At 42.5% G+C, this 23,906-nt stretch overlaps 1 protein-coding gene across 11 annotated transcripts in view; it reads right to left on the bottom strand.

The window, feature by feature from the left end:
* DGKD (diacylglycerol kinase delta) overlaps positions 1 to 23,906 on the bottom strand; it is a 69,616-nt gene that overhangs the window by 18,689 nt on the left and 27,021 nt on the right. For 8 of the 11 annotated variants that reach the window (XM_083849383.1, XM_083849386.1, XM_083849387.1 and 5 more), the window contains 13 exons: positions 12,409 to 12,513; positions 11,432 to 11,564; positions 10,578 to 10,684; positions 9,885 to 10,010; positions 8,684 to 8,786; positions 8,023 to 8,185; positions 5,815 to 5,923; positions 4,916 to 5,055; positions 4,124 to 4,208; positions 3,447 to 3,541; positions 3,251 to 3,350; positions 2,825 to 3,098; positions 786 to 947 (listed from right to left, as the gene is read on the bottom strand). In XM_083849383.1, the coding sequence (XP_083705509.1) occupies positions 786 to 947; positions 2,825 to 3,098; positions 3,251 to 3,350; positions 3,447 to 3,541; positions 4,124 to 4,208; positions 4,916 to 5,055; positions 5,815 to 5,923; positions 8,023 to 8,185; positions 8,684 to 8,786; positions 9,885 to 10,010; positions 10,578 to 10,684; positions 11,432 to 11,564; positions 12,409 to 12,513 (1,702 nt within the window). Of the gene's footprint in view, positions 1 to 785; positions 948 to 2,824; positions 3,099 to 3,250; positions 3,351 to 3,446; positions 3,542 to 4,123; positions 4,209 to 4,915; positions 5,056 to 5,814; positions 5,924 to 8,022; positions 8,186 to 8,683; positions 8,787 to 9,884; positions 10,011 to 10,577; positions 10,685 to 11,431; positions 11,565 to 12,408; positions 12,514 to 17,217; positions 18,927 to 23,470 lie in introns of those variants that run through there. The other 3 variants (XM_083849390.1, XM_083849388.1, XM_083849389.1) reach the window with 3 other exon arrangements.

Here is a 23,906-nt window from a genome sequence, read left to right on the forward strand (position 1 = left end):
GTCCAAGCACAGAAAGCCAAGAGAATGCAGATTACTGCTAAATTAAAAAAAAATAAATACCTGAATGCTAGTTGCCATATGCTAAGACCACAAACCAGCAGCCATCAAAAATGTATTGAAACTGTGTGCAGTTCTGGGCATCACAGTACAAAAAGGACGTGAAAATGTTGGAGAGTGTCCAGTGTAGGGCTACAAATATGGTGAAGGGCCTAGAGGGGAAGACGTATGAAGAGTGGCTGAGGTCACTTGGCCTATTCAGTCTGGAAAAGAGGAGGCTGAGGGGAGACCTCATCATGGCCTACAGCTTCCTCATGAGGGGGAGCGGAGGGGCAGGCACTGATCTGTTCTCTCTAGTGACCAGCAATAAGACCCGAGGGAATGGAGTCAAGCTGCGACAGGGGAGGTTCCGGCTGGATATCAGGAAGAGGTTCTTCACCGAGAGGGTGGTCGCACACTGGAACGGACTCCCCAGAGACACAGTCACTGCACCAAGCCTGTCGGAGTTCAAGAAACATTTGGACTGTGCTCTTAGTCACATGGTCTGAATTTTGGGTAGACCTGTGTGGTGCCAGGAGTTGGACTTGATGATCCTTGTGGGTCCCTTCCAACTCGGGATATTCTATGATTCTATGATAGTGTGTATGATGCACAGGGTTGCACACAGAATTGTGCAAAGAGTAGCATCTGAGGTTTAGAGCAATCATGCAAAAATGAGAGAAAAACAGGACTCGGAACAGTGTAACGCTGTTACATGCAAGATCTGCATGGTGGCAGCCCCAGAGTACCTTTCCGTTGGTTCCTCACTTTGGACACTCCATAGCTGCTGCTGTGTGATGACTGCAGGGAGATTTTATCCTCATTCCTTAGCTCCTTGCCCTCTTCAGAAGCTGAGAGACTAAGGAGGAAGCCTTCCTGCTCCTGAGTCTGGGCATTTTGTTCATCTACAGCTGTAAAGAGAGAGAAAGTAGGTGGTTACTTCACAACTTTTCCATCAAGAAACATCTCCCACTGACAAAAATAACAACAGAATGAGACCCTAAAGGTCCTGACTCTTTAAATGAAAGAATAGGAATACAGGAAAGCTCTCCTATATCATTTGTCTCACCTAAACCCAGCTCTGAAGGGCTTTTGGAACTGGGATGGTTTAGCCTTCTGTTCTCTCTGCTGAGATCTTCAGCAGCAAGGTTCTAAGTAGAAGTGTCTGACTTAAACTTTAAGCCTTTTAGTCGGGCTTTCCACGATGTGAACTGTGCTACAGTTGATGGGCTTCCATTTAATCACATTTAGATGCCAGAAATTCTAACCAGAAGGACAATAAATGATAGATTAAACTGAATTTTCTGTTTGCTTGATCTGCGCTAGGACAATAGGATAAGTCACTTGAAAAGGACACTTGGACACACATCATCAGGAGGAAGAAAACAGTAGTTGGTAAAAAAACAATACAAACAAAATAATCAAATTACATACTTCGGAAGAAGAAAAACAGTTTGGATAAGTTGAACAACTGGAGTAAGTAGAATTTGCCCAAGAGCTGGCAAGAATTAAATGCTAGCATGTTGCCTAAAGAAATCAAAACTTCCTTTCTATGTAAACAACAGTCCTCCCCAGCAAGCCCTCACAGAATGCAACCGATTTACCACCTCACTGCTTCTGAAGGGTGACAAGCCCCCTCCCTTTCTTTCACGCTCTCTTCCCCTTCTTTGTGCTGATTCTGCAATTCATCAGAACTATCCACAAGGAAATCCAACCCACTAGCCCTGCAGAAAAGTAAAACTTCTTGCTGAATTAAGCAAATTGGCTGGGCTCCAAAAGAACTCCAAAAAGCATCAAATCAGCATAAGATAAGCAGCAGCAAAGTGGGGCAGCAATGAAGTCAGGACCTCTACTTCACCAGAAGCAGGCTGTCTGCTCAACTTCCATCACTTCATATACCTTCACCTTCAGGGTAGGTTGTATACAATATTGCCGTGCTGGAAATCCAAGTAACATTACAATGATCTACAACTTACTGCACAGTTGTTCTTCATAGTGCACATTTCGGTGCGCATGGACATCACATCTGCAACTTCAATGCTTTTATCTCTGGTAATAAGCTGTTAAATACTTCCTTTGGTCTAAGTTTAACATCACTGAGTTTATGACTAACATCTGTGACACCGACGCCTTTCGAAGGAAATGAAACTCTGAGCTACAGGGGTGAATGGCTGGGGAGAGATAAGGGCCAAGATGGGAGAAGAGGGTCACCTTCCCTGGTATTTAACATAGTAACAGGATTGATTTGCATCAAGGTACAGTATTATAATGTTTTCCCAGTAACAAAGCTCATTTAAGAAATTCCTGCTTTCTCTTGCCTCTGTGCTACAGTTCATTGCACTTTCAGTTGTACCACTGCACTGTTTTACTGGGCTGTACTATAAAGGGATTGCTGAAACAATCCAAGTTAAAATACTTAAAATATTTTCTTCCCAAGTATTTTCAGATCTGTTTTACACCAAGGCCACACAAACAGTTGCAGTGACACAATTGCGGTATGGGTGGAGACAGACAGGAAACTCAAACAAATAGAGTGTGGGAGGGTAGTAACTTCCTAAACCAGCCCTACGGGAGAGAACATACCTTGAACTTCAGGTTCATTTACCAAGCAATGTTTCAAACAGGTGGGCTTGGCAGAGATGGAACTAGGCAGCCAGGCTTACTGAGCAGTTTCTCTAGCTCAGGAAAGCTGTTGTTAATAAAAAACCCTACTCCCCTCTGGAATACAGGAAATTTATACTTCTCAAGAGCTCACAATAAGCCACAAGTAGGACACCTAACATGTTACCTTTTTCCGCATGCTCTATAATCTGACGAATGGCTTTTTTCAAGCTGTTGGCTCTCAACATGAGCTGCTCCCGGGGGCGAAATATCTGGGGCCGTGCAGTACATGATGAGCCCACCGACCGGTCACTAGAAGAATCACAAGCACTGCCTGACCCATCACCATCTTCGGTTTCCTCTGCAATGGTGGGAGGAGGATTTGGCAGAGATGAAGATGCTTGAGATTCATCATTCAGTGTCTTCAACAGTGAGTCCAGCTTCTCCTTTAGGACAGAGCACTACAAGGCGAAGAAGAAGTTTTAACCAGAACTAACAGTAAACTTAGCTAGCTCAAGCTTTTAATGCCTGCTGGTATGCCATTATCCTATTTCCCTGAAAACAAAGTTTTCCGCTTCAGAAGTAGAAAGCTATACATTTTTTCCAATTTTACCTTTCTGGCCATGACCTCTGATTCCTCTGAGCTTTCTGTTGCCTTCTCATAGGCTTTCCCTACTCGAGCCACAAAATCTTTCACTGTCTCACAAAGTACCCTAGACAAAAAAGGTAAGGAAAACAAAATCATGCAAGGATCATCTCAGGATTTTCACAGTGCAACTTTCACTTAGAGCAATTTTTTAAGTACTCACTTGGCTGAGGAGATGACCACCGAATGTTGGTCAGAAGTCAAAATTTTGGACAAATGAGCAGCCACAGAGTCTTCATAGAAGAGAATCTTCTGCACCTGGTGACAGTCAGAAACAAGCCACTTGGGGTGCTGCTTCCCAGCAGTAAAACACCTGCTGTGTGTCTCTGGCTCCCCAGAGAGTACCTATCATTCTATAGCTTCTTTTTGCCCTGGAAATGTTCTGTGGCTCAGGGCTCATTTACCCACTGAAGACCAGAATTTGATGAAGATGCTAATTCTGCACCTAGAAATCATCAGCAGTGCAGTCCTTATGAGTCTCTCATCAACTGTGGATTTAAACACTGAGCTTTTTACATTTCCTTTAACTGCTACTCAGCTTTCCACAATTTCAACAACATCCTGTCATGACAGCAGGGTAAAGTCAATCATTTCCTCTCTCTTCCTGTTCCAAATCATCTTCTCCTCATCCCCCATTACAGCTGTTGACTCTGGTAACCCAGCCTCCATCCTTCCCTACAACACTTCATTAATTTAAAGGCCCAGGATCTTTGTAGCTCCTACTACCCCCCAAGTCATAGCTAAGGCCTGCTCCATTTGAACTCAGCCACTGTCTCCTATCTCGTCCATTCTGAGGCTGTTGCTCCCAGTTCCCTGTCCCCTCTGCATCTTGCGAAGTACCTCAGAATCCTCACTGAAATCTTCAGTGACCGTGGAAGTGGAGGCCTGGCGTGGGAGTTTGGTTTCATATACCATGATGCTCCACCTGTTGAAAAGGAGGCATCATAACTGTCACTACAAGGCAGACAATTTCTTCCTTTATCCAAAGGACGTAACAGGTCAGAATCTCAAGCAGAACAAACAGCACTTTGTTAGGGGCATGAATGATGCAAAGAAGCCATAGGGATGCACTGAAACTGCAGAGGGGCTGAAGTGAGGCAGAAGGAGGGATAACACTATGAACAAGTATCCTACAGCACAAGCACATTCTCCGTCCTCCTTCCCTCTCTCACAGAAATCCTATGGTCATAATTTGATTCAACATGCCAGAATACAAATCTAAAGTCAAGAAATGTTTTCAAAAGTAAAAAGATGTAAAGGCTTTATCAATACTAGGGGTAACGATTTCTGTTTCTGTTTTCAGCTTTCATTTATAAGCCAAACTTGAGATAAATTGCTCCAAATTTATTAAGAAAAAATAGTTTAAAACATCACAACTGTGGGATTGTCAAATTCAATTGTCAAGAACTCTGGAACACAAGAGATGACACTGGACATCAGACAGAGCGACAATTTCACCCATTACTATTCTGCAGCAGTGACACAGAAAGGAAGACTATCTTTTTTTGACAAAAGGTGACAGAAGATTATCAGTAAAAAATCATAACTGGAACTATAAAGAAGCCCAACAGATGGGCAAAATCAAGCTCTCCTAGAATGATGCTTTCAAGCAATTCACTGTTGACTACTCACCTGTCCAACATTTTGGTACTCGCCCTCTCCAGCTTCTCCAGGATCTGGGGGAGCTGGGTATCGTCATCACAAGCAGACCCCCAGCCTAACACACGAGCAAGGTCATTCCCTGTTCCCAACGGCAGCACTCCCAGCTGGCACTGCAGCAGAGAAAAGGAAAACAAAATTGATATTCAAATAGGAAAACGCAAACCACTAACAGTCAAAAGTAACATGACTGATTCCTTACAAAGAGCAGTGGTTGAGAACTAGCTAGTCCCAGGGGGAGGGGGAAAGCAACTGGATGAGGAAAACAGCCAGAACAGCATGCAAGCAAAGACAAGTTCCCTCTGCTTTTAGGTTGTTACTTGAGAGAGGAGTGCATTACAGCTGCCACCCAGAGAACCTTGCTAAAAGATACTTCATCCTGCAGATATACTCATTTAACCATCAGGTGGTGCTATTGCCTTTTCTGTAAAATTAGCATAGCCCTCTACAAGACAAAATGGAAACAAATTAAACCCTGTAAATTATGTCTAATCCAATGAAGTTTCTAGCTATCCGAGGACACAGAAACACCATGAGAATTACAGGGAATAGATGAGGATTGCTACCCTTGTTGAAATGCTGGTTTTCTAATTGCAGCCCTTTCCAAGTTTAAGTCCCTGGTGGCAACGGAGCAGGAGTAACTCAACTACTCTAAAGACTGGATACAAGGGAGTTGGAGAGGAACACTGTAGATAGGAATAGATAAGTAGTGCTGCTCCCTGCAGAAAATTATTGCAAGAACACTATTGTGGTAAGCTTTCAGCAGCTTCAATCCTGGGGCAAACTACATCTGTGTGATCAAAGAAAGTCCTCTTCAACCCATGTTGTTGTTCCTTCTTTCTTACAACCAACCAAGCTCATTGGGCAGGTACCTGCTTGTGAAGATTGAGACTATCAATTTCGGAGAGAACCCAGCCAACACTTCCATCCCCACCGCAAACTAGAATCCGGAAAGTGTCAAATTTCTGGAATAAGCGTAAACTACAGAGAAAGGAAAGAAAAAAATCAAAAGAGAAGAGCAATCAGCTGTTACAGAAAGGAACGATAAACAATTCCAATCTAGGCTATAAACATGTCGGATTCACTTAAAGTAGGCTCTGATTTTGTAATGAATACAGGCCACTGTCAGAATACAAATGAATTCAAATAGTTATAAATAAGGAATTATAAATACAGCTAAGCAATTTACAATGGCTATTCACCACAGATATACACCCCAGACACATTCTCCTTCTAAAGCAAGGCACTTTTGTCTGAACGGAAGAGGAAACAAGCATGTGATAGCTGATTATCCATTGAATTAACTCCTTTTTGCAGATCTGCTGCGTTCAGCCTAACACTAGTTATTTGTCACTATCTGGAGTGCTCTGATGTCACTGCCTCCGCACTAAGGCCACGCCAATTAAAGCAAAGCTTGAAGAGTGGGAACTTTATGCAGTCATTCAGTAAGCAGACAACTGTAAGAGGATATAAAGCCTCAAAATTTCAGTCCTTCTGGGAAAGCAACATAAACCACTGCTCTGGCACCTTCTCTGGCCTGCAGGCAGGCAAACAACTCTCCAGCAATACAAATGTGAATTTATCTTATTCACTCATTCCAGAATATTAAATGTAAAAACAACCTCTCCTTGAGCTGTTTGAAACTATGTTTCTTAGTGAACACCCTCCAGAACTACTGCATGCTTTTATTTATTTGTTAAGTAAATACATATATTTATTATTACCTAAACAGGATTTGCTGTAGTACATGAAAATCCTTATTTCTTCAACCACTACTGACACATGAAAAACAGCTATCAGAAATGACAACATCTTATGGTACTATTTGACTGGCACAAGTTTAGATTACTTAAATTATTAAGAAGTGGTCTTTACCCAGTACTATCGTTTGCTTTTTAAAAGAGCAAAGAGCAGCTCTTTGATTAGTGTGCATCACAGCCTGAGAAAGTAATTGATTCCTTCTCTTCACTCCTGATTAAAGGCAAAATTCTTCTCTACAATCAGTCCAACTGGGGTGAGGAAGAAGAAAAATATTTAATTTTAAAGTTTTCTGTAAATTATTTATCAGCCAAGCACATCCCTTGGACTGCATGCTACAGTTTTAAAGGCCAGTCTTTTGCAATGCACTGTGGCAACAAACAGCTTTTTACAGTTCCAACTATAGTTCTCAGCAGATCCTAGTGGTCACTCATCCACTCCCCAGATTTAGCACCCTGCACCTGTAGGTTGTAGTAATAGACTTTGAGTCAATCACATCAAAATATGATAGAGATTCATCTTGTGTTGGCTCTTATTTATAAGAAGTACCAATTCCTAAGAAAGTCACCCAAATTTGATGCAACAGAAACGTTTAGAAGAATCAAACTGGAGACCTTTTTTGTTTGTTTTAAACAGAGTTGCAGAAACAGTAAAGAAATTTATTCCACAGGTTGCTTGCTCTCTCTTTTTTTTTTTTCCTTAATCAATAGATTTTCTAGTGAAATCTGGTAAACAAGCCTGAAATGTCACCTAGATCCCAGGGCATAAACAACTTTAGTGAAAGCATTCATAAGAGATGTTTTTCCAACATCACCATAAAATCTTTAAGGAATGGATGTTTCACGAACTTACCAGGTTAAGTTACTTCTGAATAAATCTCATTTTGACAATATTCATTCGCTATCTGTGATATCCGATTGTTCACTCAAGTTAACTCAAGTTTAACTCAAGTTAACACTCGTTAACAGTACATTAGGATGCCTGTTACAAGTCTGTTGTCAGTTTACTTCTGGATTCACAATTTCCATGCTTGGTCTTCTTCCAGGGGAGTGTTTCTGGAATTCCCCCAAAATCCCTCAAGCTGTTCTGCTGTTACTGATGAATGGACATAACAACCTTTTTTCAACAACATGTTTTGTTTTAACTAATCAATAACACTAAACACAGAGAGGGGAAAACCCCTCCAAACTTTGCATGTGCCCAGTCTTCTCAGAGGAATAGGTTCCTTGTGACATTTGAGGATGACCTTATAAATCAAATAAATCCTTCGAGCTTTTCTGGTATTTACAGGGAAAATATGCCTCTATAGAATATCTGCTTACCCAAGGTGAGGTCCTCCATTCATGAGGTCAAAGACCTGGGCTGGATTCAGTAGCTGTTTGAATCTTCGTAGAAATTTTACTCCCTGGTTGTCTCCACTTTTTGAGTTGACAAAGACCAACAAAGGACTTGTGCAAGAAGGTGGGCAAGTAGCTTTCCAGAAACCTATGTTAAGGAAAGAGGTAGCAGGGAGGGAGGAAAAGCTGAGAGATGGGGTGAGGAAAAAACCACAAAACACCCCATACTCTAGCACAGCAATGAAGAAGCTAATACTTTCTTTGTGCTTATGGCACTCACTGGATACATGCCAAATGCACACAGCCCTGAATCCAGCACGAACCATACCTCATGCTGCCAAACGTCACACTTATCTCCTAGCAGTATGCCAAAATTTTCAGCTTCCCCAACCTTCCCAAACTGCTTCTGCAACATAGTCGTTCTCAATAAATTGTAACAGCTGCAACTCAGCAAATACTGACGTTACAGGGTAATAAGCAAAACGAACAGCTCAGCACCATACTTCAGCAAGATCTTCTAGTCTGGAATTTCAGCAACACCAAAAGCAGAATCGTCAGTTGACAGAGCCTGGGATTAATAGTGTTATCTGGAAGGACCATGACTGAGAGGAAGAGAAAGAAGGCACTACTTACTAGTGATACTTACCATCTGAATCAATGCTGTTAAGAGCAGTAGGAGGAATGACAGATACTTTGCACAGCCCAAGAGGGCACTTGTTTGGCAACAACTCTTTACATGCTGTGTGTACCTGAAAATACCAAAAAAAAATAAAAATAAAAAAAAATCATTCGCACCCTTTTGGGCACTGTGGTATAACTCATAGAGCCACCCAACAAGAGGTTGTAATGGATAGGTAAGAAAGAAAGAAAGAAAGAACCCAAGGAAATGTCATTAATAAGGTCATGTTAAAGAATGATCTGATCTGTTTTCTACCAATTCTCCTCTCCTCTTTCCATTAGCATGTGCTTTTTCTGCCATCTGAATGCAGGAGACAAGCGTTTTGAGTGCTGAGAGGACCAGATAACAAATTATGTGGTTTTAAAAGCCATCCGGTACTCTGCTTTCAAAATCCTAGCCTCAGCTGAGATCCAAGGAAAGTAATAGCTTCTTGAAAAGCCACAAAAAAAGATGCTGAGAATTCAAGAAAACGAAGTAGGAGCACATAAGGGACACAAGAGGAAAGAGAAGAAGGGATTAGAAAAGCTAACCAAAAAAGTAAATATGAAGTAGAGTTAGGCACTTCAGTCATTTCTAGTACATGAAGACTGCAAGACAGAGGGGTCTGCTTGGGGTCTGAGCACCCACCCCAACTCATTATAAATTTTGTGATACTTCCATTATTAACATTATAGACAACTGGAAACATAGCAAGATCTAACTACAGTGTTTATGTAAGAGAAACCTATTATAATGGGAAGGGAAATCACTATTATTAAAATAACTGAGTATTATCATCTTTTCCCCCCTCTCTTTTCAACTTGTAGAAATGCCAAAAAACAGCTCCTTAAAATCAAGTATCTCCCATGCCTGAGGCATTGATTCATATCTAGAATAATTGGATTCTTTTATGAAAGCACACTATCAAAAGAAACTGAGCTTGCAGAGAAGGCAGGAACTTATTTCAGGTCTGTCTTTTATGCATCACAGTGATGCTTTTCATCACAACTTAAACTTCTTTCTCTTGCAGGCTGTTTATCACCTGCAGCTTGAACAATCAGGTCCTTCCTGGCAAATACTGACGGCATTGGTGGAGATTTCATTTTAAGTAAATGTCACTAAAAGAACACATCATAGAGCTGATCAAAGACTACCCTTTTACTGGAATGGTGACATTTATTCAACTCACCATGGCTTTGCACCAAAGGCAGCGCCAGTCTTGCAAACGCAGGACGCTGCCGCAGGTTTTATCACACACAGTGCATTTGGCACTCACTGGCAGGTTTCCTTCCAACCACTGATGTGGCATCGAGATCTGCAAACGGAACAGAGGGAGAGGAGAGAACCAATATGGACTTTCCATCATGCAATTTAAGGTCACAGGATACACTGTGGCTTTCAGATATATACAACTGAAAGCCTTTACATGCACTGTTTGAGGACAGCAAAGGTAATTTCTAGAAAACACCTAACCATCTTTTTTGGCAGTTTACAACATGCTCGAACACAAAGAGACCAGGTGATTTACCCCAGGCTATCGAGGAAACAAAGACTTGCATCAGACATCCCATATGCTAAGATACTGTTCCAACCACTCATTTATCTTTCCTTTACCAAAAATCAGGCCAGATTCCCTGTGCCTCCAACTATCTAACCTCAACTCCCCCTGGTCTGTAGCAGTTTTCTCTTGCTATTTAGGAGTCCTTGGTACCCTGGTCAGACCTTTTGCACAGAATCTTATGCTCTGACAGTAGAGACCTTTCCCATATCACTAACACATAAAGGCACAATTACTACTTGTACAGTGCAGAAAGCTGCGTAGAGCACACGCCAGTGCTTCAACATCAAGATTAAGGCTACAGGAATTGACAGTAATGCCTACCCCATCTTCATCCTCAATGATATCCTTCCCGATAGAGGCCAGAGTTGTCCACTTGCAATTATTAGTTGCCCGCACGGCACACCGCTTGTGGGCCTTAAACTTGCACACTAGAGAGGAAGAGAAGAATATATTAATCCAGCTTCAGAACATGTAATGTGGCAGTCTGTGTGAAAGCTTTCCCAAGTGACCATATTTGGCTCCAAAAGAAAGCATAGGCACACACTACCCTTGTTAGCACTGCCAAAACTATCAACTCTAAGCATACTGAGTAAGATGAGCTAGCTATTAATTCTTGCCTCATCACTTTTACTAGTTCCTTGTACAAAGCTTCGTTATCACCTTGTTAAATTTGACGTGATTTACATAGTTATACACTCCGTCATCCTTTTACACAGTGTGGGTGTAACCTCATTCATACTACAAGTACGAGCTGTCCGCAGGCATGCACATCTGCTATGCTAAAGCTAAAAAAATAACCTCCTGGCATTTAAACACTTAACAAGGACTTTCTTATGAGTATTCTTATGAACAGGAGAATTCTTATGAATATTTAATCTCATACCTCAGAATTACATACCTGTTAATTTCAGAAGCATCATTTTAATAAGGGATGTCAGTATTTGGGTAATGAAAAAAAAGCTATATTTCTGTCAAGTCTAATACTAAAATCAGCATGAAAACATCATCATTTCTGTTATTTTTATATTTTTTTTTTTTACAAAATACCAAGAATCTGATTCTGTCTTGTATGGAAAACAGACTGTTAACAAAATTCCTCTTAAAAGATCTCTAGAACGTGGCTTTGAGCTATAAAGATGACACTCCCAAAACAGGAGACAAAGAAGCACTCTTACCTTCACATGAGAGCCCATGTGACGTGACTCCAGATAATGCCTCCCGACACACATTGCAGTATGTTGGCCGAGCATGTGAGCAGGCGTACCAGTTGTGCATCCCTGAGAAATGGTCCATGCTGTACTGGGTAGACTAATAAAATAAATGCATTACAACAAAATCTGAAGCAGAGACACAAGACCACTTTTCCTTAGAACAAAGACTCGTGCAGAGCAGTCAGGAAAGGCAGAAACAGAACACTTTACTAGGGAAGAGCTGGCCGCATGCAGTTTACACACAGCAGCTCTAGGTGAAGAAGCTCTTTAAGCCAGAAGAGCTCAAGCTTCTGCTTGAAGAAGAAGCAACACCTTCATTCTGGCTCCTGTGCTATCTCTCGTGCTTGTCTCACTACAAGTGTGCGTAGGACAATGAACTGGAGAATTTATCTGCTGAAGTCAATCCTTCCCTTCTCCATTTTTTTTTTTATTAAGCTTTCAGCAGGATCAGTTCCTCAATCCAGTTCATTGCATAGCAGAGGAATGTTTGTGCCAGCATAATGGAGGGAACAGGAAGACAATCATCAGAGTGAGAAGAACTCAGGACAGTTTCTTTTGCTGGCAGTTCTGGTCTAACTACAGTCCCAGAAAGCAAAGATATGCACTGAAACAGGCAGAATAGCAAGCAGACAAGGTGCAAATTAGGACAGGGAGCATAACAGAAGAGTGAAAAGACAATCAAAGGAGAACTGTGTTTCATAATCCACCTACACTCTCAAAAAAAAGTGCTCTCAAAGTTACTAACAGAGTATATAAAGTATACTCTTCGGAGAATCATTTCTGTGTATCTGGGGTACTTTTTACAGAAGGCCTAATGCTATAACCACTACAGTCAATAAAAATTACTTCTGTTAATTTCACTGAAGGCTGACTCAATCTCAAAACAAGCTGTTATTTAGCAGAGGATGCACAGAGTATAAAGGAACACATTTTCCTATTACCTCAAAATGTTCACGGTTCTGTACAGTCTTCAGTGCTGCAATCCAATCTTCCATCTCTTTTCTGTTATCAGCACAAAGGATGAGCTTCCGACATGGAGTAATAATCTGAAGGGAGAGAGAAAATTAATGTGTATTCTGGGCATGTCAGTGAAAGACAGTGAGAGAATGCGTTATTGCTAGTATTGAAGCTATTTTCAGAAGCAATGAGATTCACAGCAGAAGTCATTTACACCTTTGAACTATGTTTCCTTTCTGCCAAAATTTACATTAATTCTTTTGATAAACTTACAGAACCACAGAGATATTAACTCTCATTCTCAATATAGAACTGAATAAAGATATGTCTCATATCCCAGTAATAGCACAACGCAAATCAGGCACTGGACAGTAAAAGTTAATATATCACATGTGCAGACCTTGCATACTTTTTTATGTACTTAAAGACTTTCTAAATTGGCATTAAATTTGCAAAAATATTTTGTTAACAGCTTAATGTACAAGTTTCTATCAATTAATATATAACATATTTGTTAAATTAGACTGAAAGCACAATACTAAGTATTTAAGAGGGAAAAATCCTAAAACTAGTAGACAACATAAATTTCATCAGATCAGTGACTAACATATCAAAAGAATGACCCATAAGGGCTGTTTTCCTTAAAAACTGGCCCATATCCCCTATTCTGTGGTTTCTTAAGTATACTATACCATACCCAGCTACAGTGTGATTGTAGAGCTCACAAACCCTAATGCTCCATCACATCATACTAAAAAACAGTTTAGATTGATGACAAGTGAGGAGAGAGGAGGAGAGAAATGAAGCAAAATAAACAATCTGAAAGAGAAATGACAGTACTTTTAATCCTCTTGTCTTCTGAGAGCTTGTTCTACATTTGGGACAGAAAAGATATTCCAACCAAAGTTCCACCAGCAGCTTGGGGTTGTGGTGAGTTTGCCTCCTATAAATACTGTTTTCAGTCTGCTTCTACTCTAGGCTAACTCTGATGTGCTGGTTGCCCCATGTTAAACAAACAGTTCAGTGTTTAACAAACAAAGTAGAAGACATAAGTGGTGCCAAAGCTCCATTCTGCCCAGGAAGGCAGACAAGCCTGTGTGTAGCCTACCACCAATGTTCTCCTGGTTTGTCAGATGGCGGCAGTAGAGAGAAATAAAAGGTCCTAACTTTTCAGGGGACCTTGTCTGCTATCCACAGGGCTGTCCATTCAGCTGGGGTCCCAACTTGACAATAAATCAACGTTTATTCTTCCAAAGACAAAAGTGTTTCTTCTCCACACTATACTAACACTGCTTCTTTGTGTACAAGTCTGTCTGATTTCCATCCAACTGACTTTTTAAATAAGAACAATATTGAAGTGTTTGCAAGACCTGGATTTAAGAAAATCCACATTAAGGTTAAGCATCATTAACAAAAATCAAAAGGATCTCCTCTATGTCGATGTGGTGGTTTCACAACAATGGACAGCTAAACTCCACCACAACTGCTCTCTCACTCACCTTCTCCAGAGGAAGAGGTGGAGAACATACAATAGAAACAAGAGTTGAGAAAAGGACAAAGAAATTGCTCAACAGTTACCATCATGGGCAAACCAGATGCATTGTGGAGAGATTAATATCATTTATTGCCTATCACTAGCAGGCTAGAACAGTGAGAAACCAGAAACAAACTCAAAACACCTTCCCCACCACCACCACCCTCTTCCACGTCCTTCCCTAAGCGGCGCAGGGGAACAGGGAATGGGGCCTGCGGTCAGTCCCTGATGGATGCTTCATCTCCGCCGCTCCTTCTTGGTCACTCTCTTCCCCTGCTCCATGTGGGGTCCCTCCCATGGGATGCTGTCCTTACCAAACTGATCCTGCATGTGCTGCCCACAGCAGCAGCTCTTCAAGAACTGCACCCACATGGCTTTGTACCACAGGGTCCATCCCCCAGGAGCAAACTGTTCCAGCATGTGTCCCCACGGGCGGCTGCTCCCCCCAGGCCCCCTGCTCCTGCGTGGGCTCCTCTCCACGGGCTGCAGCTCTGGCCCAGGGCCTGCTCCTGCGGGGGCTCTCCATGGGCCGCAGCCTCCTCCAGGCCACATCCACCTGCTCCACCGGGGCTCCTCCACGGGCAGCAGCGTGGAGATCTGCCCCATGTGGGACCCATGGGCTGCGGGGGGACAGCCTGCTCCAACAGGGGCCTCTCCACGGGCCGCAGGGGAACTGCTGCTGCGTGCCTGGAGCACCTCCTGCCCTCCTGCTGCACTGACCTGGGGGTCTTGCAGGGCCGGTTCTCACTCCTCTCTTCCAGCTTCTGTTACAAAACAGTCTTTTTTTTTTTTTTTTTTCCCCTTTCTTAAATCTGCTCTCACAGAGGTGCAGCCAGTGTTGCTCAGTGACTCAGCCCTGCCCATTGGCGGGTCCCTTCTGGAGCTGGCTCTGATCTGACACGGGGCAGCTGCTGGGCTCCTCTCACAGAGGCCTCCCCTGCAGCTCCCCGCTACCAAACCCTTGCCACATAAACCCCATACAGTCAACTCTAAAAAATTCCAGACACTCCTTTATCCCTCTACATTTTGTATATAAAAAAAACCCATCATTTTCATTTCCAGCAAATTGTGCTGTAACATCTGAAACAACAGATTAACACAGACTAGGACTACATTAGGTTGATGAGGCCGGTGTGACTCTCACAAGCATGCCACCAAAGTTTTGTTAAGCAGCACTAAAAAACCACACACGCGTCATCCCAGTATGTAACCCGTTAACTACCATTTTCCGGTCCATTTCTCATTTCTCTCATTATGATTCATAAAACAGGTTAAAAATAAAATCCTCTGAAGCTGAAGATCAAACTTCTTGTTGATGTCAGAATAGCTCAGAGAGTGCAGTAAGAAATGTATACGTAATGACAATAAAAAAAGATATATCTGTAAAATTCTGGGTTATTTTAAGCCCTTCAGTTTTCACAATATATATTTCTTTTTATAGGTTAGACTGCAGCATTCAACTGCAACAACACTAACTATGCTAAGGGGTACTACCAGTAACTAGAAAAGCACGCCACTGCCACTAACATCAAGTAGACAACAAATGGAGCTAAATGCCTTTTCCAAGCAAGGACTGGCCATTTATATTAGGAACAGTTTCAGCACGTAGCATTCTTTTTTGAACAAAATTATCCAATCTGTATCAATTGTAAAGAAACAGAAATAAGTATTTACAATTTTCTAAAAATAAAACTTCAAAGGACTTCTTCCCTTTTCCCTGAATTTTCCTTTAAACTATTCTAGTTCTGACAAAATGTATTCTGAAAGAGGGCAATCACAGGAGTCTTTCTCTTTCCTTGGGAAAGAGGAAAAGTGGGAGATTAACTCTATTTCCATCTGAGATTCTGCTATGTAAGAAAGGTTACCCTAGAGAAACCTTTTATGGAGCATAAAGCAGTACTGCTAAAATCAATGTGAAGTTGAAGAAGAATGAGCAGCATCTCTGAAGTCCTGCTAAGAAGAAGCAGTGCAGGGCCTCACTTTGGCTGCAAAGCCAAGAACATCTGTAACTGCCTATGTACAGCAGTACCCTATGGAAAGGCCAAGCATCCTAGGACAAGAGTCCAAGGACCTTTCATTCCTTTGAAAAGAGCAACTTTTTTATGAGGAACTACCTGTTTATTTAACAAGTCCCTGGCACGCTCCTGGGCAGTGGGAAAAAATATTTTAAAACAGCTAGTAAAATTAATTATCATCAGGATTCCTATTTCAGAACACTCCCATACAGTGCTGTACCTTTTACTATTTCTCTCTATTAAAAAAAAAAAAAAGGCAAATGCACAGAATCGCTTTTAAGTCACCTTGGAGGACATGAAATCTAAAACAGTGGTAAAAAATATAGAAATGTAGATACTTTGGTTGAGAACTCATTTCTGAGACTACAGACTGCACAGATCACTGGGGAGACTGTCAAATATAGGAATCACTAATTCCTTCTTATACCATCTACTACAGCATCTTAAAAATCCCCACATTCAGCGTTAGACAATCCTCTGTTCACAGAGTAAAGTTAAGGTTTATAAGGCAGAGGACAAATAAAGAGATCAAGGAGATTTTCATACTTGAATCATCCAGAGAGACTCACAGAATTAAAATAAAGGGTCTATTGTGTAATTACAGAACTGTAAAACACAGCTGTAAAACACAGCTTTGTGCACAATAAATTTATGAAGAACATTCTCCATTAGTCAGTGCTAAATCAACATTTGCACTGGGATTTAGCAGTATCATCAGAGATCGGAAATAAAAGAATACAATTGCAAACCTCACTCCTAAAGACAAACTGGGACAATTCAGTCTTCACTGTGAAGGACAGATAAGATTTTAACATAACTAGCGTAACAATTCTTGGGGGAAATTAAGAAAGCATACAAACCTGTTTTTCTGATTAACCCGCAGTGGTGTTACAGTTAAACATTTTAATGAGGATAATTAGGAATGCAGGAACACATTAGCAATAACACTTCCTTCTCGGAGCAGTTCAGCAGTTCCCATCTTTCACACAGCCTCACGCACCCAGCGCCGCGCACCCAGGGAGTGCTGCTGGCCTCTCACCTGCGCCGGCTGATGCGCAGCAGGCACGTCACAGCACTATTCCCAAAAAAGGCACCACTGAGATTACAGAAACACATTCTCACTCACAGGGAATGAAAATCACTCATCCTACCACTTTGAACTCCTTCTGCATGTGCCAGTAATTTCAGCTCCAGACATCCACCTGTTGAAGGACACTAACACAGGGACAAAGGCTATTACATACTCTGTGCTGTCTAGATGAGGCCGACGACCAGTTGAACGTCTCACATCAGAAAGAAGCCATTCTTAGCATCTCCAGAAGAAGCCACAGCAATCTTCCCCCTGAAATCCTGTCCTCTTCCAGACAGGGAGTCTGAGTGTTTGCTCTCAGCTACAGCCGCGCTGAGCCGATGCTCTGGAACACGAGACTTGGTCATCCCTGTTGGCAAGCGTGGCTAGAAACAAGCATGGCCCAGCTATTTTTTTATGTTCCAGCTACAGCTTTTGACTAACATCCTGGAACAGCATATTCCACAGGATGACGACGCACTAGGTGAAGTAGCATTTCCTTCTATTTGTTCTAAATTTACAAAGCAGTAATGTCATCCAGTGACCTCTTGTTCTCATATAAAGGGAGAGCACAAAAACAACGATCTGATTGCTTTTGAGCTAGGATGGAGGCTGTCTTGCTACGAGTTTAAAAAAAATCAACAATAAAAAGTCCTAAGATTTATTTATAATCTCATACATTTTTGGCTTACTTGGGGATTGGCAGAACTCTGAGTGTTCCTGCCCTGAAACAGCACAGAATTTTATCTAGATATGAGCTATTATGTATATTAAAAGTGCTTGCTCTTCCTAAAAAGGGAATATTAAATAAGTTTTGGATCCCAAATGCTACTGAGCTTTCTGGGCGGGGTCCTCCAGATTTCACTTCTTAGTAGGAACTGGATGCCCGCCCAATTGCAGCTGGGGTCAGAGCTCAGCACGTGGTGACTTTATTGAGACTAACACTGACCAGCAAAAGAGCTCAGTAACAGTCATGAAAAAAAAAAAAAAAAGAAAAAAAGCTGCCAATCATCTCATCGATCCTGAAGAGCCATAAGGATGAACGAGAATGGTAGGAAGGCTGAAAGACACATCAAAACAGGACGCAGCCTCATTTACAGACTCCTCGCTGAGAACGAACCCCCTGAAATATCTTTGGCGGAACCACGGTGACAATCAGCCCCTCTGTAGGCACTTATGTGCCCTCCACAAGTCTGCCAGAGAAACTCTCAATTTCCAAGCCTGCCCACTCGAAATCTAAAAAAACCTAAATCTAAAAAAAAAAAAGCCATGCCTTCATCGACTTCATCGAATGTCAATACTGACATTCCGCTGATACTTTTCCAAAATTTAGCTTCATCTCCTCCATCTCTTCCTCCGCCAGCACATGCCCTCTTACCAGGCTGTAAATCCTCCCCCCCACCATGTTGACCCACACTCTCCTGTCCAAAACTAACACCAGTTTTCTGACATTTCGAATCGGGCCAGCTGGCAAACAACAGAGCCAACCAAAGAAAATTTCTCATTTCACGTTCTAAAAATGGACTGGATGTGCCTGGATGTCCTTCCCCAGTGAACAGCTGTGAATAATTGGATTAGAAAGGCAGCCCAAAAAAGACTACTTATATTACACCAAATTTTAAATAGAAATCTGCTATACTTCACCCTTTTGGTGTTTCCCTGTACTGAGCAACCTTCCTCCACCCAACAGCCAGAGAATAATCTTCATCCTCTGGTCTTGCTGCCACCAGACAACTTTATCATCTCTGCTCACTTCCTCCTTCAGCATTTTCTGGCTGCCCAGAAACTTCTCAGCAGAGAAGTGGCAGCCTAGCCAAACACGCAGTTGGACTGTTTGTTATCAGAGTGGATCTGGTGAGCTCAGTGACCACAAAAGACAGCAAAACAAGTTAAGATCACACTGGCCCAATCACGGAGCTGGCTGAAGAAATGCTGCAGGGGGAGCTGGCGGGGGGGGGGGGCACACAACCCTGCTAAATATAGTTTTTCTGATGTGATACATTTCTCAGAGTAGCCAAAAGTGGGTGCATGAGAACACCTGCTCATTCTGACGGCTTCCTTTTACTCACATCCTGTTCAAATATAGTCTTATGTTCAAAGGTGTTAGCCATAAAACCCCTGAAGAGATCCTGGATTATTCAAAACAGTTGAGGATTTGGATGCAGGGACAGCAGGAATTTCTGGAGCTCAGAAGGCCAAGGAACTGCAACCACAAAAATAAAAGAGCTAAGAAAATGGCTTGATCACATAGGGCAAAAGCAGGGAAAATGTCCACCAGCTGCAGCTAACTACTACATCTGCTTCTGTATTTTGGAGTAAGCTCTTGGTATCCCTTGAACCCAAAAACTCAGGAAGGAAAGTTGTGTGAGATTATACTGAGGACCCAACCATTTCATTCACTTCAGCTCCTGTTCTGGCAACAATGACAGTTAAATGAACAACGGCATGTGTAAAAACACCTCACCTGGCTCTTCAGCAAGATTCACAAACCAGCAAAGTCACTACACGTTTTGAACATGACTGCTAAACTCACAGAGGGCAAAATGGACTAAGCGTAGATAATATAAGTGCTACTCCCTCAGCAAATGCACAAGGTTAAAAGGAAGGCCAGGCTGGATGGGGCTTTGGGCAACCTGGGCTAGTAAAAGGTGTCCCTGCCCATGCAGCGGGGTTGGAACGAGATGGTCTTTAAAGTCTCTTCCAACCCTAACCATTCCATGATTCCATGAAAACGAGAGAAGAAAGGAAAATGAAAGACTGAGTTTCAGACTCAAACCAGTCAGTCCTTTACAGCTAAAATCTTAAAAGCCTGACGGCAGTTTCTGAAACAATGTGGAGCCGAGCATTAGGAAAGGAAGGCCTTAGGCAGCAAAGCGACAAGATTTTAGGAGGTCTCTGAAGTCTGGAAGAGAGAAATAATACGAGTATCAACACTTCAGACTCATAGGGGACTGAGGCTTGCCTTCCTCCACAGACAACATCCCTCTTCCCATTTGCAGCTCAGCCTTCAGTTTTGCCAGCAAATTCAGTCCTGATAACTCAGTGCTTAGATCAGTTAGAGCTCCCTAGACCTAATCATCATGGAATATTTACAAACATCAATGCACACCCAAATCGCACCAATCCTCTCTCCTTGAAATCTGGACGCTATCCTAAAGGGGGAAGAACAAAGAAGCTTCTCATATGACACTGGACTATGACTCTCCAGGAACATTTTTACATGATTAGGTTCAGGTGGTTACACACTACAAAGCACATCTTCTCTGAGCCCTGCCATTGGCACTTACTGCTGCTTCGCTCTCCCCGCAGATAAAGTTCACTCCTGTTGACCCTCCATCTGTGCTTCCTCCCAGTCCCCATCTTCCCTGTGATGCTGCAGTGGGAAAGCAGACCAGACAGAGCATTCCCTGGGAAAATGATCATCTCTCATACCAGGGTCACATTCCTACATGCCTCTGGAAACTCTAATCCTAAACAAGGCACATTCCTGTTCTTGGCAATCCGTAAGAGGAGCACAGACGGGGAGATTTTAGGACTTCTGTAACCACCTCGTAGCTGTCAAAACCTAGACTATGCAAGAAGAACCTTGTCACTGTTAGCAGGTATGAAATGCAGACAATCCCGATAATGTGTGCATACTAATCACTAGAATTCTACATGGATGAAGAAAGAAACTGGGAATCCATAGGGCTGCCACACCAAGTGCCAAAGCACATTAGGACAGCTCCATCACCCACCCACCCTCCTCTTCACGGAGCAGATGCGCACATACATCTTCTCTTCATCTATTCTCCAAAGGATGCATTCCTGCCAGGAAGAGTTCCCAAGCACAACCACGCTGTTCAGAAAGAGCAGCACATTTGGGAATGTAAAGGATATTTCAGAGAAACCTTCCTATTCATCCAAACAGAAGCAAAACCATGAAGAACAGAGGGGTAGGTCAATGTTCACCAGGGCTAGGGCTGCTGTCTCAGTGGTCTCATGCACATCAAGTCTAGCAGCTAATAAATCACAAGACTGAGCAATAAAAGACCTTGCCTACGGGTTACTGACAGCTTGTTGTTAGTAGCAGCTCCTCACAGAGCCCTATCCTCAGCTGCATTGAGAAGAGGCAGGTAGCTAGCACAAAAGGAGAGGAACAGCTTTCAACAGCCTGAGGAAGCCGACAGCTTTCTGCACTGGGTACCCTGCAACGACCAGTCTTGTTTTGTGTACAGCAGTGAAACCATCACAAGCATGACAACTGCAGAGAGACCTCATTGCTGTGATTATTATTAGCAAACCTCTCCTTGTCCATAAAAACAGCCAGAGTAAGGATGCACATAACAAAGAGTCTTTCTTCTAGAGCAGCTCCTATGTAAAAACAAACCCATCTTGTTCTCAAACAACCTCTTGTTTACCGCAGGTTTTTCTGCCTTTGTGTCCTCACCTGGAAGGGGGAGAAGGCACTGGAATCTGCAGACTTGTTCAGGAAGGTGGATAAAGCACCAAACACAGCACGAAGGTTACAAAGAGCAAACAGATATCAAACAAAAGCTCCCATTGTTCAGGCACACGGGCAATAACAGACACTAATTTCAAAGCAGTAAACTTTCCTCTAGGGAAAAAAAAGCTCTTCACAAACAGTCCCTTTCACTTTCCAGCTCTCTATCCTGTCTCACAAAAACGTTCATAAATCGCAGTCTGACCTCTTTCTCTTACAGTAGCTTCATCTTTTTTAAGAAATCTCCTAGCATGTTTTTGAGTCATTCTGTAACATGCAGCAATAATCACCAGGTCTCCCCACCCAGGGCAACTTCTTCCAGGCTCTCTAACTCTTTCGCGTTTGTCCTCACTTAGATGTGCTTTTCTCCAGATTTTTTCCTTCTGTGGTGTGAGCAGACTACTGACCAGTTCCTGCAGGAGACTGGATTAAGAGTCTCAAAAATACTTGACATGAAAGGATTTTAAATGACTATTTTCACTGACTAACAGTGACTCAGAAGGGTCTGTTTACCGAAGGGCTTTTTCTCAAGCTGAAAAAAAAAAAGTACTGAAGTCTGGATTACAAACTACTAAAATAGCAAAGTATTTTGAAATTGCAGTGGTTCTGACAGGAAATGGGGACTGAACTGCACTTAATGAAGGGAGGGGGGAAAAGAAGCAGAGAGACTCTAGACATGGCAATTCATGGCTTTAGTCATATTTTCAGTTGCTTATAAAGGAAATTCTGACAGCTGCCAATATAAACAGAGTAAGTGCACTAGCAGAGTGTACGATTTCTGAACGTGTACACACATGGGTGTGGAAGAGACAACAACCCCCAGCAAAGCCTGACTTTCCAACGTGCACTGTAATTTTTTCCAATTTAGAGAAGACAGCTTAAAAAGGAGGGGGGAAGAACCATCCTGATCGTGAGACCTCCTTTTCTAACCTTCCCCTTCTCCAAACCTTAACAAGGCAATCCAAGACTGTGTACGAAGAAGTGGGGTGAGGAACCATCTCCCCCAGGACACTCGGTGATTCCCCTACGTAACTATGTCTGTCCCAAAATTAATAAGTCTTTTTGCCCACTTCTGAGAGCTGACGTCTTCCCTGTAGGTCTCTCAGCCCCATGCTGAGGAAGCAGAGGAAGATGCCCTCCCTCACTAGGAAGCCCGGTTACTCTCTGCAGCATAGTTTTAATGTCCATCTTTTTCAAAGGGCTGAGGCCACATGGGGCAGACGAGGAACCTGTGCAAGTGTCAAACCACACTCTTTTCCCTGACTCCTGCGAGCCCAAGCTGGAAGAGTCCAAGCCTGACTTTCTGCAAACAGCTTGTAACAAAAGGTCTTATATTCTTTCCCCCGTAAAAAGCAAGTCACATGCCCTTTCCTGAGGCTTATATTTCAACCCAGCACAAGTAACCTCTGATCCAGGTTCCTCCTGTTTCTAGTTCGTCTTGTTTCAAGTTCCTCTGCTTTGAGTTCTGTGCTTTACAGGCACACAGGTCCTGAACTGAACACGAGCAGCAGACTTTGTCTGACACGCAGCTTCAGCAGCTCTGTTCACTCTGTCAACAACAAACTCTTCATATTAAAAACACTAACACAAATAATTTAATTTGACACAAAACCACAGAAGAGGCAAAGGCACTTTCACTTCATTGTGAAATGAATTTGCAGACAACAACATACTCTCCTCATCAGGAAGCACCTTCAGCACTTTTATCTTTTGTTAAAGCTCAAGCACTTTGCCCTGAGTTTTTAGGACAGGTTAATTACCCCAAAATGAAGATTCATGCTATTTTGCCACAGCAGCAACAAGTCCTGGGACAATACAGCAAAAACACAGTCTGAAGGAGATCAGACAGTCACATAAAACTTCACAAGACAGAAACTGGCATCTTTGCTGCTGAATAAACTCAGTTCTGAGTAACAAATTAGTAATAATAAAAATTGTAGCACACCTCAGGCTTCCATATGGCTGGAGAGTGAGATCCACGTTGCTTCTCAGGGATGACAGCATGCCCTCATTCAGGAGCACCAGCAATTCTCTGTTCCTCAACCTGCCACAACCATTGTTGCCTCCAGTCATGCAAGTGCTCTGATGGAGAGGTATTACCCTAATCTCAACACTTCCTCTCTCCTGTGACACAGGTTAGGGTGAATCATCAGTTAATAAACAGTATTTCTTAACTGATGGGTGCAGCATTTCCAACAGCACTGCAGGCACATTTACCTTTACCCCCGTTCTGAAGAACTTATCTACATAAATCCATACAGGAGAGATCACCTGAACAGTAAGAGCTTGCAGCACACTTATTCAAAAGAATCTGAGCTCCCGATGATCTGTTAGGCTGGCACAGGTGCTATTTTTCTCAACGCTCAGTCCAGAAAACTTAA

Source organism: Anser anser (genome assembly GCF_964211835.1).
Source record: "Anser anser genome assembly, chromosome: 9".
Classification (NCBI taxonomy): domain Eukaryota; kingdom Metazoa; phylum Chordata; class Aves; order Anseriformes; family Anatidae; genus Anser; species Anser anser.